The sequence below is a fragment of the Canis lupus genome, chromosome 5 (assembly GCF_003254725.2).
Source record: "Canis lupus dingo isolate Sandy chromosome 5, ASM325472v2, whole genome shotgun sequence".
Taxonomy (NCBI): domain Eukaryota; kingdom Metazoa; phylum Chordata; class Mammalia; order Carnivora; family Canidae; genus Canis; species Canis lupus.
In genome coordinates this window covers 55,251,936-55,270,863 of record NC_064247.1, presented here as the reverse complement: position 1 = coordinate 55,270,863, position 18,928 = coordinate 55,251,936, and the positions used below count along the sequence as shown (strand labels likewise).

Genomic DNA, 18,928 nt, shown 5'->3' with positions numbered 1-18,928 from the left:
TCAAGTAGCTTTGCCAAAGCCAATGAACCAACCAATGCTGAATCTGATCAAAATTTAGATACAACTGCCAGTTTGCAGAAAACAAAAGACAGAGAGCAACATGGTAAACGACACCATAGAGATATAATCGGCAAAATCCAGATAGTGAGAAACTATAGGATAAATGATTCTTCAACAAATACATGGTAAAGGGAAAGCGAGAAGGGGGAATGGAGTGGGAATCTATCGTTTACAGCATATTTCAGAGATACATCCAGAAACTGCAAGATGAAATTCAAACAATGAAGTATATACAATGCCTCAGAGAAATGGTGGAGACATTCCAGACCATGGCAATAAAATGGATAACACAATAAAGTGAATCAAATGAACTTTTTGGTTTCCTAGGGCACATAAAAGTTATGTTTATACTATACTGTAGCCCATCAAGTATGCAATAGCATTATGTCTAAAAAATGTACATACTTTAATTAAGACATACTTTATTGCTGAAAAATGTTAGGCATCAACGGAGTTTCCAGCAAATCATAATCTTTTTGCTGGGGGAGGGTCTTGCCTCGATGTCGATGGCTGCTGATGGATGAGGGTGGTGGGTGTGAAGGCTAGGGTTGTGGCAATTTCTGATAAGACAGAAATGAGGTTTGTCACATGAATTGATTCTTTTCATAAACAATTTCTTTGTGGCATTTTACCTGCAGCAGAACTTCTTTCAAAACTGGAGTCAATCCTCTCAGACCCTGCTGCTACTTTATCAACTAAGTTTATATGATATTACAAATCCTTTGCTGTGTCCTTTCAACAGTCTTCATGACATCTTCACCAGGAGAAGATTCCATCTCAAGACAACACCTTGCTCAAACATAAGAAGCAACTCCTCATTCGCTCAAGTTTTATCCTGAGATGGCAACCATGCAATCCCACCTTCAGGCTCCACTCTAGTTAGCTTGCTCTTTCCACCCCATTGGCAGTTACTTCCTCCCCTGAAGTCTTGAACCCCCTCAAAGTCATCCATGAGGATTGGCTTTCAAAGTCCTACTCATGCTGATATTTTGACCTCTTGTCATGAATCATGAATGTTCTTCTAAAATGGTGAATCCTTTCTAGAAGGTTTTTAATTTACTTTGCCCAGATCCACCAGAGGAATCACTGTAGCAGCAATCGCCTTATGAAATGTATTTCTTAAATAATACGTCTTGAAAGTCGAAATGACTCGCTGATGCATAGGCTGCAGAATGCTTGTTGCGTTGGCAGGCATGAAAACAGTCATCTCATACATCTCCATCAGAGCTCTTGGGTGACTGGATATACTGTACTGTCAATGAGCAGTAACATTTTGAAAGGAATCCTTTTTTCAGAGCAGGTCTTAACAGGGGGCTTAAAATATTCAGTAAACTATGTGGTAAACAGATATGCTGTTGTCCAGGCTTTGTTGTTCCATTTACAAAGCACAGAAAGCATAGATTTAGCATAATTCTTAAGGGTCCTAGGATTTTATGGATAGTAATGGATCACTGGCTTCACGTTGAAATCACCATCTGCATTATTAGCCCCTAACAAGAGACTCAGCCCGTCCTCTGAATCTTTGAAGGCAGGCACGGACTTCTCCTCTCTAGCTATGGAAGTGCTAGTTGACATCTTCTTCAACTATAAGGCTGTTTCATCTATACTGAAAATCTGTTGTTTAGTGCAGCCACCTTCATTAATGATCTGAGCTAGATCTTCTGGATAATCTGTTGCAGCTTCTACACCAGCACTTGCTGGTTCACCTTGTACTTCTATGTTATGGAGACGGCCTCTTTCCTTAAAATTTAGGAACCCAACTCTGCTAGCTTCCAACTTCTCTGCTGCAGCTTCCTCACCGCTCTCAGGCTTCACAGAATTGATGAGAATTAGGGCCTTGCTCTGGGTCAGGTTTTGGGTTAAAAGGATGTTGTGGCTGTTTTGATCTTCTATTTCAGACCACTCACACTTTCTCTACATCAGCAGTAAGGCTGTTTTACTTTCTTATCACCTGTGTGTTCACTGGAGTAGCATTCTTAATTTCCTGCAAGAACTTTTCCTTTGATTCACAACTTGGCTATGTATTTGGTGCAAGAGGCCTAGCTTTGAGTCTATCTTGGCTTTCAGTATGCCTTCCTCATTAAGCTTAGTCATTTCTAGCTTTTGATTCAAAGTGAAAGACATGTGGCTTTTTTTATTTGAACACTCAGAGGTCATTGTTGGGTTATTCCTTGGCCTAATTTCAGTATTATTATGTCTTTAATAGGGAAGACCAAGAAGAGGGAGAGAGATGGGGGAATGGCTGGTCAGTGGAGCGATCAGAACACACATAACCTTTATTGATTAAGTTTACCATCTTAAATGGGTACAGATTGTAGTGCCCCAGACAATTACAATAGTAACAACAAAGATCAGTGATCACAGATCACCATATCAAAAATCATAATAATGGAAAAGTTTAAAATACTGCCAGAATTACCAAAATATGACACAGAGACACAGAGTGAGCAAGCACTTTTGAAAAAAGGATACCGACAGACTTGGCTTGATGTAGGACTACTAGAGACCTTCAATCTGTAAAAAACACAATTAACTGTGAAGCTCAATAAGCAAAACTCAATAAAATGAAGTCTGCCTATATTAAATAGTTACAATTTTTTTAGATGTGACTATGGTATTATGATCATGTTTTTAAAAGTGTCTTTTATAGATGCAGAATTTAAATATTTATGGGTCAAATAATAGGATGTTTTAGACATGTTTCAAAATAATATAGGGGAATAGATGGGTGTATGGGTGAAATAAAGTTGACCATGAGTTGACAACTGTGCAAAGTAAGAAAAGGGTACAGAGAGATTCATTCTATTCCTCACTCTACTTTTGTCTATGTGTAAAGACTTTCCACTAAATAAGTTTTAAAAAGAATAAAAAGTTATTGTATTGCCCCACTCTCCACCCCAAGTTCTCCCAATTTACTTCAAAGACAGAAAACCAAGAAGAAAACTGACAGAGAAACAGCACAGAAAATGGAAATGGGTGGCCTGAGCAGGGAAACGGCAGACATGGTGTAGACAAGAAGAAGGCGCTGGTGAAAAGCAGTGTTAGCCATGTGGGAAGTCATACAGTCCAGATGCTGTGTTAAAGAGGATTATAGCATTGAGTTAAGACTGATTTCAGAATAAAAGAACTGATGTGTATAAACGTAGTAAAAGGGTTTGTAGCCTTGGTTCATAAAATGAACTATTAGCGTGAGTGAGTGAAAGGATAATTGTACATAAGCCCTGTGTATCAAATCAGGAGGGTTTTTTAATTACAAAGGAATCTCCTAAAGCCCTTTGCTCATCTCTTATTAAAGCCCTATCACAGTGCAGTATAATAACCTGCTGGCCACCCTCCTCCAGACAGCCCCACTTGTCACCGCTCCTGGGAAGGCAGCCCCGCTCTGAATGCGGTCTTTCAGATACTCCATCCCACAAGCCAAAGAAAGACTCTCAGGGTACAGTTTCTAGGCTTCCCCAGGGTCTTAGCTCAGAGAAGAAATGGCACTGGCCCTCAAATGATAAATTAATTTTTAAAAAATGAAGGAAAAGAGGGAAGAAGAAAGCTGGATATTCTAATATCTCAGTGTAGTTTCCCTGATCACAAGTAATTGGAGGCTCCTCTATGATCCTGAGTTTCCAGGGAGAGAAGGGTGACTGTTCCCCCAGTAATCCATGCCAGGCTAAGCCCTCCAATGTGCAGATTTACATGAGGAAGGTTATCTGCAAGATTAGAAGCCATTCTTTTTCAGTGAAAGCTAGGAGCCCGGAGATTACAGCAGAAGGCACAGGCAGCTCATAAATCTGCAGTGCCTGGGGCTCTGGACAGCCCTCTCATTGGTAAAGCGATTGATGCTTCTGCCAGGGAAGCTCCAAAGAAACTGTTCATCACTATCTCATTTGGAAACTTGACACCCAAATGGAGATACTGACACCCAAGCTTATAGATCTGAGCAAAGCCCAAAGATGTCAAATCTGTATAAATCAGGATGGGAGGTCTGTAAAGGCCCTGAGGACTAGGCTTTTCTCAAATGCCAGCTTGTGACTCTCTGAAGGTTTACAGCACCTGGGACATTGGCCTGGAGCCTTCATAACAAAATATAAGGAAGGAACTCAAGTCATAATGCAGGAACAGGCTATAAGAGCCCCTCACCAGGTCCATGTCAGGTATTCTCAGTGAAGGCAGACAGACCCAAGCAACTGTTGCCACTGTGGTCTCTAACTCTGTCTTCCAGCTGGGCTCAGATTTTCTAGTTCTCAGTGATGTAAGCCCACATCACATCATTGTGTCCCAATGAACAACCAATCACTTCACCTTCCCAAATGCCATGGGAAGCCGACTACTCTCTTCAGAAAAACAGGTAATTGGTTGCTTCTGCTCAATCTTCAAGGCCTGGCTCAAACAAGACCCCTTCCATGAAGCCTTCCCTCAGGCCAAATGAGTCACAGCTTCTGTGCCCCACCCTCCATGCTCATCAATTCACAATCTGGGTAGGGCACTTCTCACACAGTCTGTTTATTATCTGTTTAGCTGTTTTACCCACATGCCAAGGCTCCTCAAGGCAGACTGTATTTGACTTTCTAGGTCCCCCATGCCTGCACCATGGAGGCCACAGAATAGGTTCAAGTTAGCACTGAGCAAGAGAGTAAATGATGTCCAGGACTGCGAGCCAAGATACCTCTGGTAAAAGCCCACATCCCACTCTTGCCTTAATCTTACAAAGGGTCACCTCCAACCAGCCAACATTAACTGAGCACTGGCTCTGTCTATGGCAGGCAGGCATTAGGCCAAGCACTGGGGAGTTCAAATCCAATCAGACTCAGCCCCTTTCCCACGGGACCTCAATCTCAGGAAGAGCCCACCTCGCCCCAGGGCCTTCTCTGCTAACAGTCAGTGAAATCTATCTGCAAAAGGAGCTGAACAAGTATGTAGACAATCAAACCATAAGGCAAACAAGCTATCACATGCTCATTCTAAAGTAATGGGCAGCAAAAACCACCCCCTGATGTAATGGAAAAAAATTTTTAGAACTTCTATTATTAAAAAAAAAAAAACTTCTATTAATATTTATTTTTTATCAAAAAGTAAGAAATTAAGCTTTAATAGTTACTACATGGATTGACAACAGAATATGCAAATCCTTCAAATATACACATATTACTAGGGTGTGTGCTTGTGACAGACATACTGTAAAATGACCTCCACACAATGTATGTGTGTATCAAATCATTACAATGTATACTTTAAATATCTTACAGTTTTCTTTGTTAATGATACCTTAATAAAGCTGAAAAACAAAATAAAATAAAAATGCCTTCTGATAATCTCTGCCTCTAGGTATTCATGTGTTAGGGTAATCCTCACCCCTGAGTGTGGGCAAGACTTGTAACTCACATCTAATCAAAAGAATACAACAGAGCTGCTAGAGATCATTTCCAGAGTTACTTCATATTATATATCTTTTGTCTTCCTAACAGTCTATCCATTATCTCCATTTACAGCTTTGATGAAGTCGGCCATCCTATGAAGGGGCCTATGTAGCAAGGAACTGGGGATAGCTTCCAGTTGGCAATTAGCAGGGAGGCCCTCAGGCTACCAGGCCATGAGGAAGTGAATCCCACCAACAACCTTGTGAGCTTGGAGGAAGATCCTTCCCCAGTCCAGCTTTCAGATCAGACCCCAGCCCAGGCCAACACTTTGTGTGCAGCCTTGTAAGAGAACTCAAAGGAGGGAACACAGATCAGTAATGCCCAGACTCCTGAGCCACAGAAACTGAATAAATGGGAATTGTTTAAGGTGCTAAGTTTGAGGTAATCAGTAGACAGCAATGGATAATTAATATAGTCCTCAAATTCTTAACTGAGAGGTTGTACCATCAAATAAGTATGGATTCTCTGAACTGAAGCATCTCTAGAAAAACAGAGAGGGATTCTAAAAAAGAGGCCAAGGGAGCCTACAAATTTTAGCAGTAAAAAGATCATCAGCCTTAAAAGTAGGAAAGTAGAAAACCCTAAAGAATTGGCTTCAAGAACACCTGGGTTTCAGTCCCAGCTCTCTGCCTCTAAGAGTAAGTGATCTTGGTCAACTCAAACTTCTTAAGTTCAACTTCCTTATCTATACAATGAGATCAAGCAGGCTGGTGACAATGGACAAAGAGAGAGTGATTTAGAAACTATTTTGTAGAATGGAATGTGATATACACATTAGTTCGCTACAAAACTCTGGGAAGGCCTTGAACAAGGCACTGTTCTCTCTTGGCCTCAGCTCCCTTATGATAAGGAGGAGAAGCCCATCTTGTCTCCAAGGGCTCTGACCTTTAATTCTAACATCACATCCCCATGTGAAGAGAGGAAGAAGGGAAGGTGGGCTGTATTGTGAACTACAATACTTCCTAGGCATTCCATTGACCAGGGCAACTGTCTTACCAACAAGACCACCAGAGGTGTCTTTGTTTAACCAACCACATCTTGTCAACTTGCAGGCTTGCAACCCAAATTCCTCATCTAAGAGGAAAAATCTGTTTGTTTTACACAAAGGAAATAAAAGGTCCAAGTAAAATCAGTGAGAACTACCAAATTTCAACACAAATGTGGACCCACTCTCAGGAGGGCAATAGGATTGATTCTGTCACTGAGCACCCTAACAATGTGCCAGGAGCTTTCATAAACATGATCTCTAACCTTCACCAGTTTTATGGTATGGGTTATATCATCCTTCTTTCACAGTTAAGTTGGCTGAGGCTCAGAAACAGTAAGCTCCTTGCCCCAGGTACACTGCCAGTACATGGCAGGGCTGGGAGTTTCATTTCAGTTCCACTTGACTCTAGAGGCCTTGGTCTTTGCACTACCCCCTGTTGTTGCTCAGGAAGAGGAGAAGTCACCCTCTGATTACAAAACAGACTAAAGGTTCTTGGCCCACAAGGAGATCACATGCATAGTGTGGCTTCATTCATTCACTCCACAAACATTTACTGAGCACCCACTGAACACCAGGTCTTGTGGTAAGCAATGAGGATGCAGAGTAATACTCACTTCTTGTTCTCATGTTTCTGAGTCTAACTGGAGAGGCATACCAGTCCATGGAGGACAAGTGAATCAGTGAATGAGCAAATGAATATGCAGATAGACACATAAACAGTGAGCAATTAGTGCTTCGAGCACCATTAACAGTGATGTATAATACAGGGTATAATGGGATCACAAAGTACGTGATGACTGTCAGAAGACAGGTAACATTCCAGGCATTGAAAGAGAATGCAAAGGCATATGTGTTCTGGCAATGGCAAGAAGTTCAACTAGAGCACAGAGGCAAGGAATGAGCCATGGAGGAATCAGCTCTTCTTCCTGTGCTCTCACCTACTGAGCTAACCACTGCAGTAGAATCATCCAAGAGGACAGAGAGCAAACCAGGCATGAGTATTTGTAAGCTTTGGAGAACCTATGAGTAAGTCAAGAGAAGTCACACTCAGGGTCTGAGGCCAGGTTGAGAGGCCACAGGGAAATTAGAAAAACCACCAGGACTGTAACCAAATAGAACCAACCCATACTGCGCTCGTGGGAAGGGGACAGAGAGCAGAGCAGAGGGGAGGCTGGGGCCAAAGGCAGGAGCTCCTCTAATGAAGAAGCTAAAAGCTCACATCTCCCAAATCTATCAAGCCAGGACCATGTGGATTTCATGATCGAGGCCTTCGGCTGAAGGGACACATATATACAAACATGCTCGTGCACAAACGCCATAGTGAATCATACTTCCAGAAAGACAAAAGGGTCTGGCCTTCTTGGTTCTTTTTTTTTTTTTTTTAAGATTTTATTTATTCATTCATGAGAAACACAGAAAGAGAGGCAGAGACACAGGCAGAGGGGGAGAAGCAGGCTCCATGAAAGGAGCCTGATGCGGGACCTGATCCTGGGACTCCAGGATCACGCCCTGAGCCTAAGGCAGATGCTCAACCACTGAGCCACCCAGGTGTCCCTTGCCCTCTTGGTTCTTGATGCTAACAGTATTGGAAGTGATGCACCTGCCCACTTTTTACTGTACTAAACAGTAAAAAATATAATAAAAATATAATCTCTTACTTTCCTCTTTAGTTACTTGGCTGCAGCAGCTGTTTGGTTTGGAGCAGCTGTAGTTGCTGGGAGGTGGTGGTCCATCTCTGGTGCATCAAAAAAGTATGCCTGCAGGAAAAGGAAACCCATGAGGGGGGTTAAACACGATGGTCTGCCCCAGTATTCTAGACTTCAGGCTAATAGTACTTCTGGGCTCTTGTGGCTCCTCCATTTCCCTCTGCCACATTTATCCCACCAAATCATGACAAATTCTTTTTCTGTCCATCTCACTCCCTCTACTATGAGTAGCTTTTAAAAAATGTAGCCACCCTGTACTGGCCACTTCCTATATATGACTTAATCTGCATAAGAACCCTGTAAGGCTGCTACTACTATCCTCATTTGACAAATGAGGAACTTAGGCTTCAAGAAGCTGTTTTGCAATCTGGTGCACACAGCTAATGAGTGGGAGAGTCAGGTCTTCCTGACTCCAAGGTTTAGACCCTCAATTGCCATATCACACGGTCTCTCCTCCAGGGCAAAGACCACATATATCCCTTTTGTCCCCATGCCACCAGCCTCTCACTCAGGGCCTGGCACACAATGTAGACAACCACTACCTCATGAACTAACTACAACAGATTGCTGCTAAATCAGCTGGCTCTAGGTAAAGACCTTCAAAAGAAAGTGCCAGGCAGCCTTTACCTCATAATTCTTCAGCTTGGAAATGAAAGGTCTGGTAAGGGCTTCCACTCACATCTACAGTTTCACTGCCAAAAATCAGTAAGAGGTGAAGGGGTGGGGGGGACCAAGGGGGATCTTCCGAACTGTGTCAAGGTCAGAGAATCCTGACTTTCGCCCAGGAAAAGACCTGGAGTGTACAAAGTAAGGGGAATCCCTGAATATGTCAGGGGTTTACCTCACACTTGTGATTCCCCCTTGGAGTCAGGGCAAGAGCAAAGTAAAAGGACAAAAAGCCAAAACAAGAAGCATGTCAGCAGCTCCGCTCTCTATCAGCCAGAAGGGGGCACCAAGATGACGCATGGTAGCTTTCCCCAACACAATCCTATTTCGCAGGAACTCTTCAACATCCTTGTCCAAGTTTCTAGCTGCAGAGACCCCCTAGCTTGTCACATTCCCAGAGCAATCCTATTAGCTCTAAAAGCCTTCTTCCCAAGGCTCCTTCCGGCACCTGCTTTCTGAGGTGGGGAAAGAGTGGTTCCTGACATAAGGGGGTGGTGGCCAGGGGCCATGCTGCCAGTGTTGGGCCCCTCCAGTTATCTTGATGGTGCACAGAGCCACAAAGCCCCCCTGATGCGGGAACCATGCCTTTCTTGCAGGCTCCTGGAGGAGACCCTCATCTAATGCAATGCACCAAGAGGCTAGGCTTTTGTAAACTTGGTTCTGCTAGTAACTCACGCTGTAGCTTTGGACAAGTCACTCCAACCCTCTGAGCCTAGGTTTTCTAATGTGTAAAACGAAAGGATTGGAAAAAATTCTAAGGGCAAACTATAGTCCTGCGACTCACTAGTTCATTAATTCCACAAATACATAGTAACAACCACAGTTACCATTTGGGGAGTGCCTACTGTGCACCAGGCACATACCTGATCATTAATCTACTCAATAATCCCATATAGGCAAATTTTATCCCCATTTTAGAGATGACCAAATAGAGGCTCAAAGAGATAGAGATGTTCCCAAGGCTATACAACCCTGTATCTGAGCTACAGTTTCAACCCAGTTGTGTCCGGCTCCAAAGGCTATCTTCTTGTCCTGTGCAAAGCGGCCTACAATTTGGTACTTATCCTATGCCCAGTCTAGATCTAGGCACAGTGAGGCCTCAGGATGAATGATCAGGCTTTCTGGGAGTAGGGATGGAGTGTCACCTGGTACAGAGTTAGGGCACAGGACTGTTACTAACCACCACAAACACAGGCTTGCACATCTCAAACATGCCAGCCAAGAAACACACCCTCTGGTGCATACTTAGTCATCCCCCACCCCCGGAGTGTCCTGCTACCAACTTAGAGCACAGACGTGAGCACCGAGGGACCCTCGGCAGGTAGAGGGCTGGCGTACGCTTCAGTACAATGAGGCAAAAACAGCAATCTATGCTCCCCAGGGCTGCTCACTGCCGGTGAGGAGCTGGTGCCCCTCCCCTAACAATTCTTCTCCATGTCCTTCCAATAAAAATAATGTCTTGCATTTTACGGCTCGTGTTGTTCATGTTGACATAACATTCAATCCTTATGAAAATAAAGATGTTCCTGCAGTTCCGCTTTCCAAGCAAGGAGGGTAGCATCCAGAGAGGGGAAATAGCCAGGGCAGAGGTGAGGGAACTGGGTCCGGACCCCATCTGCTCACTTCTGCTTCAGCCTCTTGCACCGACATCTCCAGAAGAGAACAGAGGAGGCTACCTCAGTGTGGAGAACAAAACCCCAGACACAGAGGGCCCCTGGCTAAACACCTGATCATAGAATACTCCCTTCCTCCTCTGCCTGCCTGCCAGGAAGGGGCCCCACACACCCTATCACTGGGGCACTCAGGAGGAACAAGCAGCAGAATAGCCATGGCAGCTTCAGATGACACAGGGCTCTTTTAGTAACGTCTTTACATCTAAAGAACCTTTCACAGTATATGAAGGGCTGTCAGAGCTATCTCACTGAGTCTCACAAAAGCCCAGAAAATAGGAATCTCCGTGACAGAGGAGGAAGCCAAGTTTCTGAGAATGAGGGCACTCGCCTAGGTTCGCAGTGGTAAGCCCATTCCTGTGCTCTTTCTACTTCACCATCATGCTCTCCTCTAGCAAATTCCTGGCAGCAAGATGGGCAGGTAAATCCCAATGTCAGTGTCATTTACTCCAAAAGGGAGTAACAAGCATAGGGGATAAAAGATCCTGCCACATGTACCAAATGAAATCAGTTCTTTTTTTTTTTTTTAATTTTTTTTAAAAATTTATTTATGATAGTCATACAGAGAGAGAGAGAGAGAGAGGCAGAGACACAGGCAGAGGGAGAGGGAGAAGCAGGCTCCATGCACCGGGAGCCCGACGTGGGACTCGATCCCGGGTCACCAGGATCACGCCCTGGGCCAAAGGCAGGCGCTAAACCGCTGCGCCACCCAGGGTTCCCATGAAATCAGTTCTTAATAATAATATTACCACCACCACCTCCTTCTCCAAAGTCTGATGTACTATGCTCCTCTCTATCATTTACAGAACTGAACAAAGCAGCACTTCTTCTGCCTCCTTCTCTCCATCAACTCAACTAGGTATATACAGAAAAAAAATTTTAATGAGACATGGGGACATAGCAGTGAGAGGGCAATGGTGAGAAAGGACATTTTTCCTCAGCAGACAGAAAGGTCAAGAAGGGTCGCGGCAGCATTACAAGGGATCAGCCCAGGAGCTCCAAGTACCAGAAATTAACAGTGTCACTCTGCCATGAGTCAAACCAACAGTCCTTAAGAGGTCTCAAAAATTTAAAGCTCAGACACACGGAAGGTGTATGTAAACCAGTTCTGTGTTTCAGAACTTGGCACTTTTTATGAGACTTATTCAATGATCAACTATCAGGATCTTATGAATGATCGAGGGTGTCTACACAAAAAATATTAGAGATCAAATGGTCCCAAAGTAATATCACTTCCACAACTGTCCAACCTGACCAAGGGCCTGGACAAGCGTGATGTGGATATCTTCCCACGGGCATGTCCTTTCCTTCATTGGTGACCTTAACATTCTTAGACTAGGAGTTCTTTAAAAACCTGTGTCAGGCCTTGTTGAGGCCACGGACAGCAATTTTTGTGTACAACGTGCACAGAAAATATAAAATCATGTCTCCTTAGGATCAAGAAAGAATTCTATTTTATGGGCATTGATGGGACAAGTTCTATATTAAATGTTTTACGTGTATCATTTCATTTTATCCTCAGAACAACCCCATGTGGCAGTTACAGATTAGGCATATTATGTCCATGTTACAGATTAAGACGTTCAGATTCAGAGAAGTTAGGTACCATGGCCGAGCTCACACAGCCAGTGAGTGACAGAGCTGGTCTCCCATCTGGCCCTATCTGACTCAAAAAAACATACTCCCCCTAAAAAGACATCCTAATACATGAATTTGAAAACTCTTCTAAATGTTATTCACCTTAAAAGTCTCTCCCCTTTTCTAATTTGACTTCATCTTCATGCTTTCCACCTATGGAACTTTAAATTTCAAAACTCTAGCTATGTGCAGAAAATCATCAAAGACATCCAAAGGCAAAACTCTCCCTCATCTCCACACTCCAACCTATTATATAGACACTCATCCGGCTCTACTCTACTCTGAATCTGGCCAGACTCTGAATCTTAACCAAATTTTAGATACTGGGTAAAGCCAGAGATAACCATCAAATTCTCTTAAATTGACCACTTCTCACTTAGGACAGTCTATTTAAAACAGTATTGATTTTATGGAGCCAATTTTAAAAGAATCATTGTGAATAACAGCTTGAGGTCTTTCAGCATTTGTAGCTAAAGCACATAGGAAGATCACAGGAATGAGACCATACCAAGCAGCCCACAGAGAGCAGTGTGTGAAGCAACACGATTGTCACAATTGTGGCCAATGCGATGCGCCGGTTATCCTCACGAACAGCTGGCCAAAAAGTCATTGCCAAGACAGAGCCTGAGATACCCAGGGCAATCATGACTAGAATCCAACGAACAGCCTTCTGGGGGATAACCCACAGTACCTGAAAGAAAAGGAGGGAGAGAAGGACTTTTTTGGAGGTGTTTGAGAGAGAGGCGTTTGTTCATTCCAGGTACCTGTGTTTAATAAAGTCCCCTGAGCCAATCAGCTGGGTGCCCTCTGCCACTCCGGTTTCTCAGTACAGCCGGGAGAAACACCCCAGCATGCAGACTGAGGTGAATGCTTTCGGAACCAAGGACTTGAGGTCCAGCAAAGGCACTTGGCTCCCTATCCCCATTCCTACAGAACTTCTAAATTCAAAGGGTATTTTTCAGGTTCCCATCAGTGTTAGGCTGGAAATGAAGACACCGGTTGAATTTTCAACAAGCCCAGGGTGTCACTCAGAATGAGTGTGGTACTTACAGCTGTGGGGATATAAATGAAGAGCGAATATCCATAGACACACACAATCTCCAAAAACGAATAGGAAACGATGTTCATAACTTTGCTGTTTCTCCACATGAGGAAACCCCAGAGTGCAAGAGGAACCAGCCAGGCATAGGCATAGATGATGGTGGCTGCTATGGACACTAAGGATGACAGGACACAAGTGGTAATCCCCCATGTAATCATGCCTTTAATTACTACCAGAGCACTTCTAACACCTTCCCTGACTTATTTCTCAGCATGTCCACCTGCTTCATTGGATCATGGGATCGTGTCTTACTGGTCCTATTCCCTATACCTGGCACCCGAGGGTGGTGTTGAATTGGGGGATCTTCAGCATTGTCTTTGTGGTGATGACCAGGGTCTCTCATATGGTTTTTATAATTTGTTTAATAACTAACAATTAATAGTATTTAACAACTGTATCAAGCATCTGAAAGACTTCAGAGGCCCTCACTATAAGTGTTTATACATTCCAATCATTTCGATCAAATGAAAGCCAACTATCCCTCTAGAAGAACACACCCTCTTTCCTCGTATAACAAGAGCTGATGCTGATTTCTTGAGCAAATTTTTTTTAAAGATTTTATTTATTCATGAGAGACACACAGAGAGAGGCAGAGGGAGAAGCAGGCTCCCCACAGGGAGCCGGATGCTGGACTCGATCCCAAGACCCTGGGATCACACCCTGAGCCGAAGGCAGATGCTCAACCACTGAGCCACCCAGGTGCCCCTTCTTGAGCAAATTATTAAAATACCCTGGGCACAGATTAACTGACTCCGTATGCTATTTAGAATGCCTTCTGTCCCTGAAATACGGGGTTTCAGTTCATTCATGAATTGCTCAAAATATTCTTTACTTTCACTTTCTTCATTAATAATTCATGTCTGTGCTGGAAATGCTATGCAGTGGCTCCTCACAATGGCAACGCTCAGTATTTTACTGTCCCTTCCTCCTCCTCCTCCAGTAGCACCATGCTCCAGAGGATTTCTTTTCTTTCTTTTGGAGTGGAGGACCACTAAGTGTGGCTAAGCCCGTGGAAACAGCCCTTCCTACAGGAAAATCAGTAGGTAATGCACTTAATGCTCTTGGCAAGCGAAAAGGCACCCCAAGCATTGTAAGTCAGACTCTGGTTAAGACATATGATTGGCTAAAACATTTTTAGCTCCCAGAGGAGTTTTTTCACACAGGGAACTACCTCATTAAGCCAAATGTAATTCTGCTGATATACTGTCCGCCCCCCCTTTTTTTAATAACTACAGAAAGGGGAAGAAAATGACCTCTATGCCGACAGCCATCCACTAGGTGTCAGGCATTACACCGAGTGCTTTACTGAGGGGCAACACTGTATAATAGTCAAAGCACAGACTGCACATGCAGACTCCATGTGCCACTTATAGTTAAGGAATCCTGGGTGGTGAGTTACTTAACTTTCCTGCCTTAGTTTCCTCCTCTATATAATGGGAATAATCATGGTATACTACCTTATAAGATTAGTAGGAGAATCAAATGAGTTAAAACAAATATACTAAGAACATTGATAAATAACAAATGTTCAATCAAGAATTCACTTTTTATATTATTAACCAATATGTAAATATATTATTTCACATCATATACATCTTCATTTTAGAGATAAAGAAACAGGATTAGAGAAGCTAAGTGGTTTGGTCAAGGTCAAATAATTAACAAGCGGTGGAAGCAGGATCTGAGTTTGTATGTGGATGTATACTCTTCACATAAAATGGAAAAAAATTTAGGGGTGCCTTGTTGGCTCAATCAGTTGGGCATCTGACTCTTGGTTTCAGTTCAGGTTGTGATCTCATGGGTCATGGGATCGAGCCTCATGTCGGGCTCTGCGCTCAGCAGGAAGTCTGCTTGAAGATTCTCTCCCTCTGCTCCCTTACCCTCTCATAAATAAATAAATCTTTTAAAAAATGGAAATATGCTTATTGATAGAGTCAACGACTATCTTACTGGTACATTCATATCATGACTCCCTTATATCATCAGCTAGCCAAGGAGGAAAAGAAAAGATAAAACCCCCGCCTGAGCTTCCAGACCTTCAGACAGGGTCATTGACTCCTTCTTCTCTGTCAATATACCTACATATACATCTGATACAGAAATTAATAAATACCATTTACATCAACACTCATTTACCTGTCTTTCTTTACATAACCATTGAACAACTTGAAGGCAGGGTCTATAGCTCATGAATAACATTTATTGAGTTAAACTCAAACCGGAGTCATTTGACAAATGAGGCTGTAACTAAATCCAGGTCTGACTCCATGAGAATGGGCATGGAGGATAGAAGGAAGGGTACATGGAGACACATACACACACATGCAGGTAACTATATATCTCCCTATACACACATATATGTGCATGTGTATGAACTCTTTTTTGTATAAGGCATCATTCCAACCTCTTTACACACATCAACTCTTTATTCTCACAATAGCTCAATAATATAGGTATGATTATTTATTTCACTGATAAGGAATCTGGGGCCAAGAGAGATTAAATCACTTGGCCAACAAGTAGAAGCTAATGAGTGGTAGACCTGGAACTTGAAGCCAGTGAGCTGGTTCCAGAGACTATGCTCTTGGACCTTCTCTCCACAGTCTCTCAATAGGACAGCAGGTAGTCAGGAGGGGTAGGGGGAGGGAGAGAGAAAACCGGGGAAGTGGCCCACATCAATCTCCCACAAAGCCAAAATTCCTCATTTTGGGTGGCTGTCATCTGCAAGTCCCTTAAAAAGCTGTTGGTTTGCATAATTATCCAATACTGCCACAAGACAGGAAGTTTTAAAACAATGTCATCCACAAGCCCATCATTAGGACAAACTCATTTCTACATTCTCCCTTCCAGACCCTGACCATTTACAGACTTCTCTTTAACAAAGTTGCTAACAGCACAGGCATAATTGTGGATGATCAGTTTTCCATATTGTTCTAAGTGCTTCATAATTAGTGGCTACAGACCCAGCTAGTTGAGTCACCGTGACTTAAATAACAATGCCCCTCTTGTTTCCAACATCTGGATAATACAAATAATGCTACAATGGAGACTTTCATGCACACTGCTTTTTACTTACTTTGCACATTTTTCTTTGGATAAATTCCAATTGCTATTTGGCCTTGCCTTACAGCCTTCTGAAAGATATGTGGATTCACAGTACTGGGCATGTACTCAATGCTACTGAATTATATAAAAGAGTTAAAACAGCAAATTTTATGGTATGTGTATTTTGCCACAATAAAAAAAAGGATTATGCAGATTTATATAAATGGGTGGTAATTCTGAGATGGTAAGTATATTTGAATCCTTAAATACAAAAAGCAGGGGCTGAAGCACCTAGAGACACAAGCCCAGGAGCTCAGTAAAAGGCACTCATGGTTACAAATTGAAAGCATTCCAAATGAGTCAAGCTATTCACCAACCTTTTCGGAATTCGGGCACATAATGGTATGTCTTCTCTCCCAGATGGATTAAGAAGTTGGAAAGATTCCCACTAATTGCTATGGCAAAGACCAGTGTGGCGCATATCCAAAAGGGGCCTGCAGAGAAAACCAGAAAATTCAGTCAAGAAAATGAAGCACCAGCTTATAGACTCTTAGAGAATAATTTCTTATCTCCCTTGCCCTATTCATGTAAGCAAGGGAAAATGAATTTTCGATGCAATCAATACTCATTTAATGGGAATTTCCTTTTTTAAAAGGTCAAACACACAACTCAGCAATTAGGTGCATTGAAGATGGGGAAGACTGAATGAAAAGGCCAAAACACCTTCTACAATTAGGTGAATAAAGACACTAATTTGTTTATAGCTTCTTTTATTAGAGGATCATCCAGAAGATCATGAATATTTTGTGAAATCTGCACCACCAGAATACAGGAAGCAAAGGTTACTTCCCTTATCTAAGTGCCAAATGGTAATTAATGCCAGAGAAAAAGAAATCAGGCAGGTCCTTTTGCAGTCTAAATGAAAGAGCAGGGCAAGCAGAGCACTTTAGGGAAGAGTTAGTTTAATCTACTGGATCATCATGGTTGTGTGTGTGCATGTAATGTGTGCTTAAGCCTTTTTTTTTTTTTAATGAAAAAGTAATACAGGCACATAGCTCAATGTTCAAAAGGCACGAAAGGGAATACAGAGAAAAATAAACATTCCTCTCTCTCTATTCCCTGGCTCTATGCATTTCTTCACCCCAGAGCTCGCCACCATCCCCAGTTTCTGGTGAATCCTGCCAGGGACTTCTATATACCTATAAACAATTGCATATTTTGTGTGTGTTTATACAAATAACATACACACATGTACTTTACTATTTTCACTTTAATGTATCTTATTTTATTTTATTTTTTTTTAAGATTTTATTTATTTTTTCATGAGAGAGAGAGGCAGAGACACAGGCAGAGACACAGGCAGAGGGAGAAGCAGGCCCCATGCAGGGAGTCCGTCGTGGGACTCGATCTGGGAATGCCAGCAGCACACCGTGGGCCAAAGGCAGGCGCTAAACCGCTGAGCCACCCAGGGTTCCCCTACTTTAATATATCTTAGTGATTCTACTATAGCTATTCATAAAAATAACCTTATTCTTTTTTTTAGTGGTTATCAAATATCCCACTGAGTGAATGAGCAAACCGTGCTCTGCAAATCCCTTTCACTATTTTTACTTATTTCATGAATGCCACCCTTGTTTCTCCCTCCCTAGGAAAAGCACTACATAGAACAAATAGAATTTTTCCATTGAGAGATTTCTTTTTTCTTCAATTAAGAGATTTCTAATGAATCTTATGAATTTTTCAACTTCACCAATATTTCACAACACCTTTGAGAATAACTACAGAAAGCTCGACATGTCACAAAATTCAGAAAATTACTGTGTCGTGGGACATGCCTGGCAGAAATGGGTCAGCACTTCTCAAAGACAGGCTGGTTCCTGAAGGAAGGGAAAAGGAGCACAAGGATTTGACTGGGATGCTCCAGAGAGTCACCAGCAGTGGCTTTCAATAAATTGGTGCTGACTCACTAGCCCACAACCTCTCTGGTACCAGACTAAATCTTGTTCACTGTATTATTCTAAGTACCAACCATACAAAAACTGTAGCAAACAAACCCAGACCAAAAAACCTCCTACAATTTGACAATTAAAAAATCTCCCAAAAAAAAAAAAAAATCTCCCAAAGCTCTGCTGAAAAAATGAACAAAACTGACCATGTGTTGTCAATGGGCTGGGACCATCCAAGCATATGACAAGTGGCCAAAGTATTACATTTCCTATAACTAAAAAGCAGAGAATATCATATCCTATTGACCACTGCTTGCAAGAACCCACTATCCTCTAGACCCTGGGCCAGGTGCTGTGGACACCATGATGCACAACAGATACAGTCGCTGTGTCCTGTGCCTGCCGGCACACAGGAAGGTCAAATTCCAGAGACACACAACCACCCGCTCATCTCAGGGTCTGCCGGGTTGCTTTATATGCCTTTTCTCTTCCTACTTTCTGCCAAATTCCTACTTATATTATGGGATGGGGTGGCAAGGAGCCTTAATTTAGTCTGCAATATACATTTTTATATTATAAAATATTTCTAGGGCAGCCCCGGTGGCTCAGCGGTTTAGCACCACCGCCTTAAGCCCAGGACGTGATCCTGGAGTCCTGGGATCAAGTCCCACATTGGGCTCCTTGCATGGAGCTTGCTTC

General features: G+C 42.7%; 1 protein-coding gene across 3 annotated transcripts in view; it reads right to left on the bottom strand.

Annotated features, from left to right (window-relative positions):
• The window catches only part of YIPF1 (Yip1 domain family member 1), a 36,886-nt gene that overhangs the window by 3,911 nt on the left and 14,047 nt on the right, over nt 1–18,928 (bottom strand). For all 3 annotated transcript variants that reach the window (XM_035716220.2, XM_025427684.1, XM_025427683.2), the window contains 4 exons: nt 16,661–16,777; nt 13,187–13,353; nt 12,645–12,827; nt 8,115–8,213 (listed from right to left, as the gene is read on the bottom strand). In XM_035716220.2, coding sequence (XP_035572113.1) covers nt 8,127–8,213; nt 12,645–12,827; nt 13,187–13,353; nt 16,661–16,777 — 554 coding nt within the window. In that variant the 3' untranslated portion in view covers nt 8,115–8,126. The remainder of the gene's footprint in view (nt 1–8,114; nt 8,214–12,644; nt 12,828–13,186; nt 13,354–16,660; nt 16,778–18,928) is intronic.